The 15,250-nt window shown below is 42.0% G+C and overlaps 1 protein-coding gene and 1 non-coding gene across 2 annotated transcripts; both read right to left on the bottom strand.

Moving 5' to 3' along the window:
* Positions 1-6,239: 6,239 nt before the first annotated feature.
* RPL37 (ribosomal protein L37) lies at positions 6,240-10,758 on the bottom strand. Its single transcript, XM_039543020.1, has 4 exons — positions 10,603-10,758; positions 9,488-9,623; positions 8,730-8,814; positions 6,240-6,354 (listed from the first exon to the last, which is right to left on the bottom strand). The coding sequence occupies exons 1-4, from the start codon at positions 10,603-10,605 to the stop codon at positions 6,285-6,287; spliced, it is 294 nt and encodes a 97-aa protein (XP_039398954.1). The 5' UTR covers positions 10,606-10,758; the 3' UTR covers positions 6,240-6,284.
* Positions 6,466-6,546, bottom strand: LOC120408805. Its single transcript, XR_005600981.1, has one exon. It is a non-coding gene; the product is annotated as a small nucleolar RNA SNORD72 (small nucleolar RNA).
* Positions 10,759-15,250: the final 4,492 nt, after the last annotated feature.

The raw sequence follows: 15,250 nt of genomic DNA on the forward strand, positions 1-15,250 counted from the left end.
GGCAGGAATCCTTTGTTTCCCAAATTTGACCCCCCTCCCCCTTCCTTTTCAAGTTACAAGCAGTCCCAGGTAATGTTTAGAGTCAGGTGGTCTTGTCACCTAATACTATAGTATCACAGTGTCCATGAGTCAGTGGCAGTATGGAGCATCCGCAGGAAGGCCAAGCCTTTTCACAGTCCATTATCCTCGCAGATGGGCCACTAGCCATGTCTGGCTTTTCCATTGTTGTACCTAAAGTGTTAGTAGTGGGCGTCACCCAAAGTATATAGTTGAAATACAGATACATAGCTAATATTCCTAACTTCAGATACAGAAATGATACAGACATAAAAATTGGATAATCACATTCAGTAAATTATAACCTTTCCAATGATATCTTGCATAAAGTACATCTCAGTTATGTCATTTACATCAAGCATATTTTCATAAAAAATATGGAGTGAAACATCACAGTTGTGTTTTGCCTTTTACTTCTCTAACAAATGTCGGAGTAGCTGAAGTCCCCCATTATTACCAGGCCTCGTGTTTTGGATATTATTTGTTCTAGAAATGTCTCATCCACTTCCTCTCCCTCATTTTGACGTCTGAGTAGACCCCCTACCATGATATCACCCCCATTTTTCCCCTTTTATCTTTACCTAGAGACTTTCAACTAGTGTCTTTTCACTTTCTTCTGGACCTCAGAACAACTACACCTCCTCCTTTTTTTCTTGCCTGCCCTTTCTGAACAAGCTATACCCCTCTATACCAGTAGTTCTTAACCTAATTACCACGGTGGGCCACATTCAATATCGCTTGAATGGCCCTGAGGCTGTCACGAGCCACAGGTTGAGAACCACTGCCCTATACCAACGTTCCAGTCAAGATTTACTTCACCAAGTCTCCATAATACCAATTAAATCATAATTTGGCTATGTACTAATATTTCCAATTCTTCCTGTTCTTTCCTCGTATTATGTATGGACATCTGAAATGATTTCCCTCGTTACTCCTATAACACTATTGTAATTTTTCTTATTTACACCCTCCCCCCCAGACTTCTGGTAAGGTCACTTATGCTTACCTGTGGGATTTTGTCACCTGCCCTCTTTGAACCTTGTTTACAGCCCTCCTCCCTAGGTTGGTGAGTCAGTGCGACAAGATGCTCTTCCCCTTCTTGTCCCAACAGACCTCCTTTCTGAAACAGTATCCCATGGTGTACTAAGCCAAAATCCTCCCATCGACATCATCCGTGCAGCCATTCATTCATCCTCAGGATGTGCATGTCCCTGCCTGGGCCCTTACCCTGAGAGTGGGAGCACGGACAAGAACACAACCTGCGCCCCTGAATCCTTTACCCTCACGCTCTGCGAGCCCTGTAGTCACTGTTGATGGTCAGACCTGACAGTATCATGAGTGCCTCCATGGATAAGCAGCAATGAAGTAACTGTCAGAGGGACAGATGAGCCTCAGCACCCTTTCCGTAGCTTCTCAGATGTGGGCTCCTGGCAGGCAGCACATCTCCTGGGACATCATGTCAGGTCACCACATGGATGCCTCCATCCCCCTATCTTACTTTAAATGCTGTGAAATTCTCTTGCATCCGAAGAAGTGGGTATTCACCCACGAAAGCTCATGCTGCAAAACGTCTGTTAGTCTATAAGGTGCCACAGGATTCTTTGTTGTGAAATTCTCTAAGAGACTTTGGACAAAAAAGTAACCTGCACACAAACAAGAAAACAAAACAGCCTCCACCTACTTTGGTCTACTAGGTTTCAACAAAACTTGAGAGAAAGGTGACTTAACTAACCAACCTGGAGAATGTCAGAGGAGAAAGATATCAGTTGCCGTTGCCAAATCCTCCAAGCTATAGCCCTCTACAGAAACAGGGGATTCTTATAAACAAGGGCCTGATCCAAGCTCTGAAAAAGAGATGGCAAAAAGACTTACGTTGATTGCAATGGGGTCTGAATGGTCCTATGTTGTTATTGATAGAATAAAGAATGAGGAGTACTTGTGGCACCTTAGAGACTAACAAATTTATTTGAGCATAAGCTTTCATGGGCTAAAGCCCACTTCATCAGATGCATGCAGTGGAAAATACAGTAGGAAGATATACATACACACAGAACATGAAAAAACGGAGGTTGCCATACCAACTCTAATGAGACTAATCGATTAAGGTGGACTATTAGCAGCAGGAGAAAAAACAAAACAAAAACACTTTTGCAGTAATAATCAGGATGGCCCATTTCAAACAGTTGACAAGGTGTGAGTAACAGTAGGGGGAAAATTAGCATGGGGAAATAGTTTTTCATTTGTATAATGACTCATCCACTCCCAGTCTTTATTTAAGCCTAATTTAATAGTGTCAATTTTGCAAATTAATTCCAGTTCTGCAGTTTCTCGGAGTTTGTTTTTGAAGTTTTTTTGTTGAATAATTGCGACTTTTAGGTCTGTAATTGAGTGACCAGGGAGAGGGGTAGGGTGCATGTGGTGTGTATGTCTTCCTACTGTATTTTTCACTCCATGCATCTGATGAAGCAGGTTTTAGCCCACGAAATCTTATACTCAAATAAAATTGTTAGTCTCTACGGTGCCACAAGGCCTCCTCATTCTTTTTGCTGATACAGACTAACACGACTACCACTTTGCCATGCCTGTCACCATTGATATGATAGTTATCAATAAATAGGCATTTATTTAAAAGTGTTTTTTTTTTTTTAGAATATGGACAAGCTTAAGTGTATTGGAAAGCTTCAGAATGTTTAAAAAACTGTAAACTTTAGTTTTTATTTATTCACACCTACCCTTCAAGAAAAATGGTTCTCAAATCCAAGTGTGATTTTAACATTAAATAGTTCACCAGTAATTATCACTATTTTATGGCATTTCTTACAATAATAAACATCAGTAGTTTAGCAGATTACAGCAAAGAACCTGGAAAAATTGATGATATTCAGTCTTCAGTCCACAAATTCAACAACGTTCAACTGATATTGACCAACAGCTCCAACAACTGTGCCTGTATGACTTGTTTCTATTGTTACCTGAAATTGGGCCAGCTAGTAAGCTTACGGATGACTAATGACCCACCAGAGTATGGCAGAAAGCAGCACATTTATTATATTGATAGCTAAGCTCAAAAGGTGTGTGTGTGTGGGGGGGGGGGTCGTCACGCTCTCACTCGCATACTCACGGTCCCAGGACAGGCACGGCACTGGAGATGTCAGGATCCTTCAAGATAAGTGTCCCACAGCACAGCGATGGAGGGTGTGATGAAGCTAAGTCTTCCCGAGGCCTGATGGAATGCAATGTGGCAAACCACTGGCCAGGTGGTCTGGGCGAAGGGCCTCCATGGGAGGTACAAGCTTATGAGTGCACTCCTGAGCACATGGCCCCTTCCCCTTTTAAGGATCTGCTCCTCATGGCCTGGGACTAGAGATGACTTGGCTGCATCTGGCTGGTCACACTCCACCTCAGGTGTGTGAGTGCTGCCTAATTTGAGTCCCAGACACCTTGTCTACCTGGAAGCTCTTCTGATCTTCCAGCTGTTCAACCAGCTCATTCATTCCACAAGCATTCCGGGAGGGAGGGGGAAAGCCACTTCACAGGTATTCCAAGAGGGAGAGATTAAGGGGAGGGAAGTGAAACAGACCTTTTGAGCATACAGGTTATACATAGCATAGTCATTACAAATCACTGCTGCTCCAACATCCATCATTTATGAAATTCCCTTGAATAAAATTTAAAAGTGTAATTGAACATGTTTGCACAATTTTCACTTGTTCAAGTAATCAACAGCTTATTATACTGCTGTACTGTATAAAAATCCTTTTTCATTCCTCTTTCAGCGTTATACACATTATTGATTTTCTGCTCCAACACTTCTATTTGATCATGACATAAACTGATCTTTTTCTGACATATAGTACAGACCAATATATTTCACATCAGGGAAGCTGACAAACAGCAGTAGCAAAGGGCTAGGCATTTTTCTTTACAACAGCATATTGGATTTTTTAGTCAGTAGATCTGATTGCTCACAAAATAAAAATTCCTAGGTCAGTTGTGTCCTTGAAAAAAAATCAGAGATTAACTTTTTTTTTGCCACATAGAAAAAGAATTTACATACTGTTGAAGGAAAGACCTAGCAGGTCACATCTACTATTGCTAGGCGCGTTAGGACAGAAGCTTTCCCTATGCTTCAAGGGCTGGGGATGCTCTCATTCAAGGATGATGGAGAAGTGGGATATGCCAAAGCATTCAATAGTAGGAAGCTCTCCTAACCAGCCTACCTTCTTTTAATTTCATCCCCATTGCTCAGTTACACTTCTGCCATGATGGTGTCCATGTGCTACAGATGCATCTCATTACACATATGAAACATAGGCATTTTTTAGCCAAACTATACATACTTACAAGACTAACGTAAGAAACCACCACCGCACCACTTTATGTAGTTGAATTAATGCTTCTGAAATTAAAATAAGTTGAGTCTTAAAATGTCTCCTTTAACAAAAGTGATAATATCAAAACAATTGATGGATAGAGTGGGTTTCTGCTATCATAACAGGATCAGCTGAGGGAAGGAGAGTAGGGCAGTAATAAATTTTCCTAGTTTAGAAATGGCCCAAGTAGATCTACAATTACATAGTTTGGATACATCTGCTGTACTCCCTCCCCGGTCTTTCTTTGCTTGTGCTCTACCATATACTAGGCTGCAGATGGGTATATGGTAGACATTTACCACGATAGTAATCATTCTACAGTTCCAAGCCAGGTCTAGATTATGGAAGCAAAGACATGACTAACATCCTTTAAAAATATTAGAGTATAAAGTTTAGTCGTAACTGACCCTTCTTTCAATAGTGTAATAAGGTGAAGTAACAGATGCTTGTTGACACCCTCCACTCCTGAACTGTTACAAGGTGAAACAAAAGGAACCATAAACATCTCAGCCCCTGGTTTTAGACCTACTGTGCCAGGAAATGCTCAGCCTTGCTGACTTGCCTGTTCTGCCCTCCCTCACTTAAGGGGCCTCAAGTCACTGCCCCCAGCCTACACTCTCACCATACAGCAGTTTTTCCAATGGCATCATCCTGAGAGAAAGAACCAGTTGTGAGTGACCAACCAAGTCTTCCAGGGCAGGCTATAGAGTATGAGAACCATCAACACTCATTCCAAGAGACTCCTAACCAGCCCTCTCCCACAACATACAGATTAATGCACAAAGCATCTGCTCATTTAACCTAAGTAACTCACATGTACAGCACATCTCTAACCCCCAGAGCACTAATCCCCTGGGGGTGGGGTGGAACCCCTCATACATGGTACCTTAATCCTAGCAACAGAATGTTACTACTGTCCTGATTTTTTTGTTGTTTTCTTTTTGTTGGAGCAGGGGAGGTGTCTATCCAGATGCCCGACCCTCAATTGCAGATTAGGTCTTGTTAGTAATAAGGACTAGGCTAAAACCACTTGTTCATTAGGGACTTAAACACTATTTTTTCCATAGTTGTAAACTTCACTCAACCCAAATGATGACCCTCTGAACAAATGGGTTAGACACTTTTTGCAGACTTGTCTTTTTTAAATTGTGAAAAAAACAGTGAACAGAACATTAGTACACTAAAATACAAGATAAGACCAGACAACCCCTTTTAAAAAAAAGTTTTCCCTTATATTCTGAAAGTAGGCAGTTTTAAGTCAATAAAACCTTTACAGACTGACATTAAGAATAACGTATGGCTTTAGTTAGCTGATGGCTGTCATTTAAAGTACACTCCAGTGCATACAGCGACTATTGAGATGAGAATATTTATAGTTCCTTGGTAAGTGAATTGCTTTCTTTTAGACAGAATAAGGAAAAAATTGTGCATCTTATTTAGTCGTATCTAGAACTGTGCACATTTGTGTACAAATTAGTAGTTATATCAACCAAAAGCTACTAATTGATGAACATCTCCTACGGCTGTATATGTAGAAGACTTGTTATGCAAAAGGGAGTTTTGAAATTATTCAGCGTAAAAATTGTGTTGGTATAAAGAATTATATACTTTGCCCATAAAAAACTTCAGCAATTACATTATTTAGACGAACACTCTTAAAGATATAAATATGATAAAATGAGAAATCACTTAAAGGAATGTGTTTAATGAACTTCAACACAACACTTTGTCAGAATCTATTACACACACGCATATATAGATACTCTTACCGTTTCACCAAAATAAAATGTGTATAAAAAAACCCGACAATTTTTTTCTGAATTAGATCATTTATTTTAACAAACAGATGAGTCCTTAAGATGAGCTGGATGCTGCAACAGCGGCTCTCTTGGGCTTAGGTGTTGTTCCTTCACGGAATCCATTCCTGTACGTACAAAAACAATAACAACAGGGTTACTGTCTTTTTAAAGCATTTTATATTCCAGGCTCCATAAAGTGGTATTTATTAGAAAGTTTCAGACAATGTATTTGGTTCAGCTTATCTCAGTTACAAGTCAAAATCACTATGGACTTCATATGTTCAGACATTTTTAAAGAGAAACATCATTGACAAGCTGCTCATGAACATTTCAGTGTGTCTATTTAAAATTTCACTCCTACTAGAACAGTTAAGTTATATTACCCAGAAGTTCATGTCCCAACATAATGGAAGCAATTCTGCAGTGCTTACTCAGGTAAAACTACAGTTGAAATCATTCTATTTTTCTTTTCCCAGCAAGTGATTTTTTGAAGCCAAGGGGGGTTTCCCTTTAGTAAGTACTGTAAGATTAGATGTAAGGCTACTCCAAACACAAATCCCCCAGCCTCCAATTACTAATTAAGTAAACTGAGAAAAAGTGAGAGCAGCTAGGAAAGAAACAAACAAGGCAACAGTCACTGCAAAGTTCACCAAGATAAGGCAATTAAATGCAGCTAACCAATACCTTGGGGCCATGTCTACACTAGTGATCTTACAGCTGTGCAGCTGTAAGATCACTTGTGTAGCTGCTCTATGCCATAAAACCACCTCCATGAGCAGTGTTAGCTATGTCGTCAGGAGAAGGCATAGACAGCGTTCTGTCAGTGTAACTTATGTCTCTTGGGGGTGTTTTTTCACGCCCTGAGCAACTTAAGTGGTATCATAGACATGGCCTTAGATGTATCAAGTAGCAGGTTGCAGGAAGCGGGACATTATGTGATTTATTACAACTTTTTTCTGACAGTGCTGTTGGGAAAGGACTACACGGACCAAAAGAATAAGAGCTAACGCTGACCCTAGCTATAAGTCTTCTTTGGACTTTCAAGAGCAACACTACAGACATCACTATTAAAATCAATGTTCATTTTAAAGGAAACTTCAGTTTTATTTTATACCTTCATGGAGCAGTGATGCTTTAAACTACACATGAACTCCATGTTGAAACATGAAAGGCACACCTTTAAGTGATTAATTCTCACTTTGAATGCAATTTCAACTTATCAAACATAACTATCTCAGTGCTAAAAAGATATATGTTCCCGGATTAGTATTACTGTACTGTCTATACCAAATTGCTAACTCATCAACACTGGCAATCGTGGCATTTCTTACAAAAGGAACAGGCTAACAAACATATGTTAACTACATTAATGAGCTGCTGTTATGGAAATCAAAATTAGTCAAACATTTGTTTCTCTTTTATATGATGTGATTTCCTCCACAATTTAAAACAAAATACTATCATCACACTCATATCCTAGGATTCTGCTGGTAATGCCACATGTGGGCAAAAACCTCTGAAATCTTTCAAGGATCTGTTACAAGAAGTTCTGCTTCAGGAATTGGTTGAGTTGCAGGTAGTTACTATGCAACTACCACCACCCAGAAGATTAAAAAAAAAAAGAGTACTCTTTCAAGTGGACAATGGGCCCAATCCTGCGAGATGCAGAATGCCTTCAACTCACTTTATCAGTGCCTGGCAGCATCAGCAGATCTTATAACATTATGAAGTAATCGCCTCAACAGAAACAAGTGCTGGACAAGACATACCTTCTAAAGAGGTCATTTTAGTAATGGAAGTGAAAGTCTGAAAGTCCTTTAAAGTCTGCTAGAGCACATCTAGTCCAAACATGCAGTAGTGCAAAAAGTGCAAATAAAAGTGCAAAAAAGAAAGCCAGTCATCACAAAGAGAATGTATTATCATTGCATAAAACCCCTCTAGCTACTTTTCCTCTTGTGTTCTTCACTCCACAACAATAATGGAAAACACTGGTATAATTACTTTAATTAAAATACCACTAAGTTACCACAAGTGCAGATCACGGCTTCACACTTAGAAATAATATTGCTTCCATTTCTGATTCATGTTCATGTAATCCAAACTGGATTACAATCAAAACTAACAATATTATGCCCTATGTAGCTCCCATTAACTGAGCTTTCCAAAGCGTTTAGAAATATTCATTAAACCTTTCCTGACTTAGGCAAGTTCACTTGGCATGTTAGTTGCAGATCCTACATTAGAACTCAGAACTTCCAGTCTAAACAAATGGAGAAGGCTACCAAGGAATGTTGGGTCAAATATATGAATCAAATACCTTTTACATCACAAGATGTTTATAATAAACTGAAAAAGTTAAGACTACATACGTACTGCATACATTACAAAAGAAAATGGCAATAAGTGTTCATTTAGATAATGGGTTTTTAAAAGGTATTTGAAGTCTGTGTAAGATCTCATGTTACAGTGTAACTTGCATGCTTGAAATTCAGTGTTGTACCTGAATCGACGGTAGACATTTTTCAGGTGCCTCATACGACCAGTACCAGTGGTGTTGCGTCTTTTAGCCTTGGCACTCCAGTTATCTAGAATGCAATTTAGAGATTTATTTTGTTTCACCGACACAATTAAGTGTATAAAATGAGATAGGCAAATACCATCCCTGTTTTACAGTGGGAACGAAGCAGAGCAACAGTAATACCACTAAAATACTTTAAATATGTGCACATTGAACAATGGTTGTATCTACAGGATACATTGTATATATGTATAAATTTGATTTGGAGACATATAGCTATACGCAGAGCAACTTGGTGCTCATTTTCTGATAGTAATTTCTGTATAGGTATGTCTACACTACCTGCTGGATTGGTGGGTAGTGATCGATCTATCGGGGATCAATTTATCGCGTCTAGTATAGACGCTAGTCTCATAGCTGAAGTTGCATATTTTAGGTCAATCCTCTCCTCCCCACCCCCCAGTGTAGACCAGGCCTATGTAAATAAAGAAAACAGAGGGTAGTGAACAAAAAGCTCCTTGAAAACTCTAAAGCACATTGCAAAATACCACAGAACTCCTTATACAAACAATATTTTTTCTATTAAATCACAAAAAAGCCCACTGTTTTGGCTGTGTTTATTTAGACAGACCCATCACTTTCACAAGTGACTATCCTGGTACTGTATAAACAGTTTCTTCATGAAAAACTAATTCAAAGAACAAGTTTACACAAATAATTTTTGAAGGTTCCATACTTACACTTTCTCTTGCGCTTAGCAGGGTACCCACATTTCCCACAGGTGGACTTCTGGAGATGGTATGCCTTGGATCCGCAGCGCCGGCACAAAGTGTGGGTCTTATTGCGGCGCTTACCGAATGACGATGTTCCCTTCGTCTGAAATACAATTCAGGAATTTGCATGTCAGAAAGCTGTATTAAATAAAAATACAGTTTTGGCTAGCGCTTAACCACGTACCTCAAAACAAAGTAAAGTCTTCTGAAACTCTCACTCAGACATTTTAATGAAATAACCAATGGTACACACAAATGAAGAGGTGGAAATACATCTAACATACACATCTCAGTTTTATGTACCACATCTCACTTTCTTAAACAAGAATTACTTACATTCCTGCATATCCCACCTTTATAACAGAAAAATGAGATAGCACAACTGCTTAGAAATGTTTACAGATTCCCAATTCTGTTCTCTCTCAACCCCTCAAGTGATCTCTCATTGCGAGTAAACTGGTGGAACAGCATCACTTCACCAACACGGCTGGCTCGTTTTGCACAAGCCAATGATAATTTTTTATATTTTCGTCAAAAAGACAACTCGGCAGGATCGTTTTGACAAGTCACAGACCTAGGCAGCCCCCCTCCCCTACCTCACGTCCCGCAAGGTTTGCCTGACTCCCCTTATTAAAGAGCTACCACAACCCCCGTCTGGCACCACTGAGCCCCAACGCGCAGGAGGCTTTTCCCGGATCTTTACCAACAGGGCAGGTTGGCGGGTTACCCCTCAACACCGAGCTCTAGGAAGGCCGCCTCGCCAGCACGAGGCCTCGCTCCACGGAGAGCCCCGTGGTTCGGGGTCAGCGAGGGAAGATGCTCGCGGAGGGGGCCCCGGAGGCGGGAGACCCCGCGCCCCCTCAGTGGGAGCGTGTCCAGCTCCTCCAGCGCCCGAGCGCGGCAAGAGGGAGCAGGGACCGGGCCCGCCGTGGCCTCGCAGCAGAGGCGGCCTGGGCCCCGGCCCGCAGCTCCATCGTGACGTACGGACTGGCCGGGCCCCGGGCAGCCTCCCCGCGCCACGCAAGCCCCCGAATCCCGCTGGATGGCGGCGGATTTCCCCCGACCCCCCTCCCGGCACTCACCATCTTCCTCCGGCCGCCAGTACCAAAGAGACCCGGGCCCGCCCAGCGCTTCCGCTATATCCCGCCCGCCACTTCCGGGTGCGGCGGGGAAACTGCTCCGCCCGGCCCGGCGAGAGACGGCGGGGGAGCCTGGGCCCGAGGGCCGGGTGGCAGAGCAGGGGAGCCTGAGGAGAAGGGGACGGGAGCCGGGGTGACACGGGGGAGCCGGGACCCGGAGGGAGGGGATGGAAGCCGGGGTGACACGGGGGAGCCGGGACCCGAAGGGAGGGGACGGGAGCCGGGGTGACACGGGGCGAGCCGGGGCCCGGAGGGAGGGGACGGGAGGCGGGGTGACACGGGGCGAGCCGGGGCCCGGAGGGAGGGGACGGGAGCCGGGGTGACACGGGGGAGCCGGGGACGGGAGCCGGGGTGACACGGGGGAGCCGGGGCCCGGAGGGAGGGGACGGGAGCCGGGGTGACACGGGGCGAGCCGGGGCCCGGAGGGAGGGGACGGGAGCCGGGGTGACACGGGGGAAAAGAGAGAGAAAGAGGCTCACATCCAGGTAGTGTTTGGGATTTAGCCAGTGCAAATGGAGATGAAGTCATGTGGTTTTCCCTCTGTGGCCTGCTCAGGACATCTTTCAGGATCGGGATGATGACAGTCCAGGGATCCAGGAGACCATGGGAAATCCAGACCACTCGGACAGCACGTATATATGTTACAGCATACAAACTGGGTCTGGGCGATCCTCCTCATATAAACCTTGCTATGTATCTTTTAACCAATGTCCCTTCCCTGTTTTCTATTTTGATATCAGGAGCTTGGGAGATGCTGCAGTGGTAGTGGACAGACTGGCATGGCAATAGCCACTAAAGTAAGCACATTGGAATGTGCCATGTACATGTTGTTTAAAAAATAAATTTGAGTCCCTTGTAGAACCAAAAAAACCCAGTTTGCTTACATGTTTAAAAATGTTAATAAAGGTGTATTTTTCCATATCTCTTTTGAGCCTTTAATTAGTGCTATGGGAGGTTGGGATATTGGAGGTGGCAAATGGGTAAATCTTAAGATTGACCAAGTACCATCTCAGCTGTTCTCAGCCCTGCATGCAGACAGTGAGTGAGAGTTTTGACTAGCAGCTCAGTGTTCAGAGTTGTCACAGCAGCACGAGAAGGAGCCTTGTAGGAGTGCCCAGGGACTCAATAAGTAATTATACCATTGCAACTACAACACAGCACTTCCAGTCCACACTAGCACTGCATTGGTGCTAGCAAAACTGGTGCACTGTTGCAAGAAATTTTGTGGTGAGGATAAGAAGGACCTGATTTTCCATTGTCTTTCACCCTGTGTAGTCATTTATACCTGGGCACAATGAGTTACAAAGTAGATGTAAAATACTTTACACAGGAAAAGATGATTACACAAATAAAGATTCAGGCCTGACATATCCTACAAGCATAGCAGGTGATTGTACTGCCAGGTTTCTTTACAAGGCCAAGGAAGCTAAAAACCTATGTTTCCAAACTGAGATGCCTCAAGCCATGAGTGCTTTCAGCTCCCATTGAAGTTTGAACATTGTGACCTAGGTGGCTGCTTGCAATCACACAAGAAAACTGTGGCAGAGCTGGGAATAGAACCCAAGGCAAATTTTTCAACGTTTACTAATTTTGGGTGCCTTAATTTCTGGATGCCAACGTGATTCTCAGAGCTGTGGGCTCTTTCTCTCTGCCTCTCTCTGAAGTCACTGGGAGATGTGGGTGCATGTCACCTCTGAAAATCTGGTCCAAAATGTATCAAGATAGCACTCAAATGATGAGGCACCTAAGATTAGTGGACACACTACCAAAAAATTTGATCCCAGATATCTGCTCTCCTTTAACCACAAGACAGTCTATTATTTCTAGTAAGAATGTAGATTACAGCAACACTGATTGCCACTAGAGGACAGTGTAATTTAGCTGAGTCCTTCCTATCACACAATTTACTAAAAAAACAGGAGTACTTGTGGCACCTTAGAGACTAACAAATTTATTTCAGCATGAGCTTTCGTGAGCTAAAGCTCACTTCTTCGGATGCATAGAATGGAACTCACAGACAGGAGATATTTATACATACAGAGAACATGAAAAGGTGTGACTCTCTATTAAATGACTGAATTGTGTCAGTTGATTGAAATTAATATTGCAAAGTTATAGTTGTGCTTAATTCTTAAATCTCTATTGTAATAAAACAAAGATGGTACATATGTGAGAAGCTGGGGCATCTCATTTAGAAATCAGTGAATGTATTAAAAGCTTCTATTTGATTAAAATAATTTAAAAAAGAAAATTGGTAGAAGAAAAAATATTTAGTTTAAAAAATTGCTAGGTAAAATGCATAATAAACCACCAAAAAAAGCTTGCAACAAAACTGACTATTGTAACCATTTCTGCCTCCAGTACTCCTACACCTTACTGGGAGAGACCCCCTGGATGTTCTGTTCTTTTCTATATGTAACAAAAGATACCAATAATCCCCATAATTCCAAAACATTAAAATCTTCCTCCTCCACAAAAATGACACAAAAAATTAACTCACATATAATGAAACCAAATCAGTACCACAATTTAGTGAAAATAAAGTTTCTTAGCTCTCATATTTTTAATGCAGGGGTTCTTTAGAGGTTTTTATAGTGTGGATGACATCTGAGTAGAGAGAATGTCTCATGGACACCTCTCCTTCCATTCACGATTGCTTGGACTCCACTTCACCTCCCATTCTTGTTAGAACTATAGCAATTGCTCACATAGATAAATAATATGAGAGTAGCTATTGTAGTTTTAGCTTCTTTTAATGCATCCTAGCAGCTGGAAATGAGGAAGGTCATGACCCATAACCAGCTAGTTCTCTTCAGACCACAAGCAAAAACTATGTGGACCACCAGTGGTCCATATATCACAGTTAAGAACCTCTGTTCAATGTCCCAGTCACAAATAAACATGCCTGCAACAAAACTACTGAACTACATTTCTCAAAACAGTATAGGTGTGGTGTCATGATTTGCATCATATTCCAGGGATAAAACACTCAATTTTCTACACATTGGAACAAAGTAGAAAGAAGACACCTAGGAACATCAGTATGTTTCATTTTTCATTGGCCATGCCTTTGCATTAAAAAAAAAATCAATTAACCTACAACAAATAAAGTACTTTTCAACAATCAGTAAATAATTCATCACTTTTTTCTGGCCTCATCTTCACTGCAACAGTTAGCTTGAGTTAGGCCATGTCTACACTAGCGAGCTTATAGCTGTAGCAATGCAGCTGCACTGCTGAAAGATCACTCATGTAGCCACTCTATACTGATGGGAGAGAGCTCTCCCATTGACATAATAAAACCACCTTAATGAATGGTGGTTTTTTCACACCCCTGAGCGACATGAGTTTTGCTGACATAAGTGGCAGCGTAGACACAGAATTCTTCCGTTCACCTAGCTACCGGTTCTCGGATTTACTACAGTGAAGGAAGAACCCCTTCTGTCTCTGGCATAGCTATGCCACTGGAGCAGTTCTAGTGCAGACATACCCTCAGTCTCTCCCTCTGCCCCTCACCCCTGGTTCCTTGTCCTAATTTACTCCCTCTGTCACCCCCCTCCCACCCCAGATCTGGTTCTTGTACTCTCTGCATTGAAGTGGTATTTTTTCACAGGAACAGCAAAAGGTGTATCCTTGATACAGAGGCCACCTCTCTGCCAAATGTCAAGTTCCTGCTCCACAGCATGGAGATGCTAGGGCTTCTCAATGAAATGACTGTAAGAATTTTTTTAACATGGATAAAGCAATGTATTTTTTTCTAATCACATTCTCAGAAATGACTGAACCATTTTTACCAAACTTTTAAAAAATATTCAGCCTGAAGCAGACACCTGGCATGAAAAATTTCAGCCTGAATGGTTAAAGTTTGGCAAAATTATGATCAACTGAAAACAGGGTCTTATAATGAGAAGTGTCAGGCAGCCCTGAGTACAGAGATGTCCAAATTGTGGCCGTGGACATTTTGTCATAACATTTCTTCCTTTATTTAATCATATTTCTTTAAGAACTATCAATCCAAGACTCTAGGTGCTTGCACAGATATTTAAATTTACAAAATTAAGGATAATTACAACCCACCCATTCAAAACAACCCCATGTCACAAAATATACTTGAATAATAATCCCCCACATCTGACTATCCAGTGTCATTCAATCTGCTCCTTAGCAAACGCTGGGGGAGATAGATGAGTCTTGCAGCAACCAGTTCAGGTGCTGTTGAACTAACAAGATTCTTTCCTTTGACTGTACTGTGAGTTGGATCAGGCCCTAACCTTGATGTTCACATTGAACAGGAAGAGTGACAGACAGAAACCTGTGGTACCCCATGAGAGAGCCTTTAGGGCAGATGAGCAGTCACCCAGGAGCTCTCTCAGACCTCTCAGAAAGAAAGGGATGAAGCAACCCAGGAGAGACTCCATCTACCCCATTAGAAACCACAGACTTGTCACTAAAACATCATGCTCGATAACTGTCTGCCACATTGAACAGTTCCACATTTCTGGATGTTGAGGATGTTACAATGGAGACAATGAAATGCTTCCTTACTACCTGCGAAGCCACAGCATATGATTTCAAAAAGTCTTTAAGGGAC

Source organism: Mauremys reevesii, linkage group 6 (assembly GCF_016161935.1).
Source record: "Mauremys reevesii isolate NIE-2019 linkage group 6, ASM1616193v1, whole genome shotgun sequence".
Taxonomy (NCBI): Eukaryota; Metazoa; Chordata; order Testudines; family Geoemydidae; genus Mauremys; species Mauremys reevesii.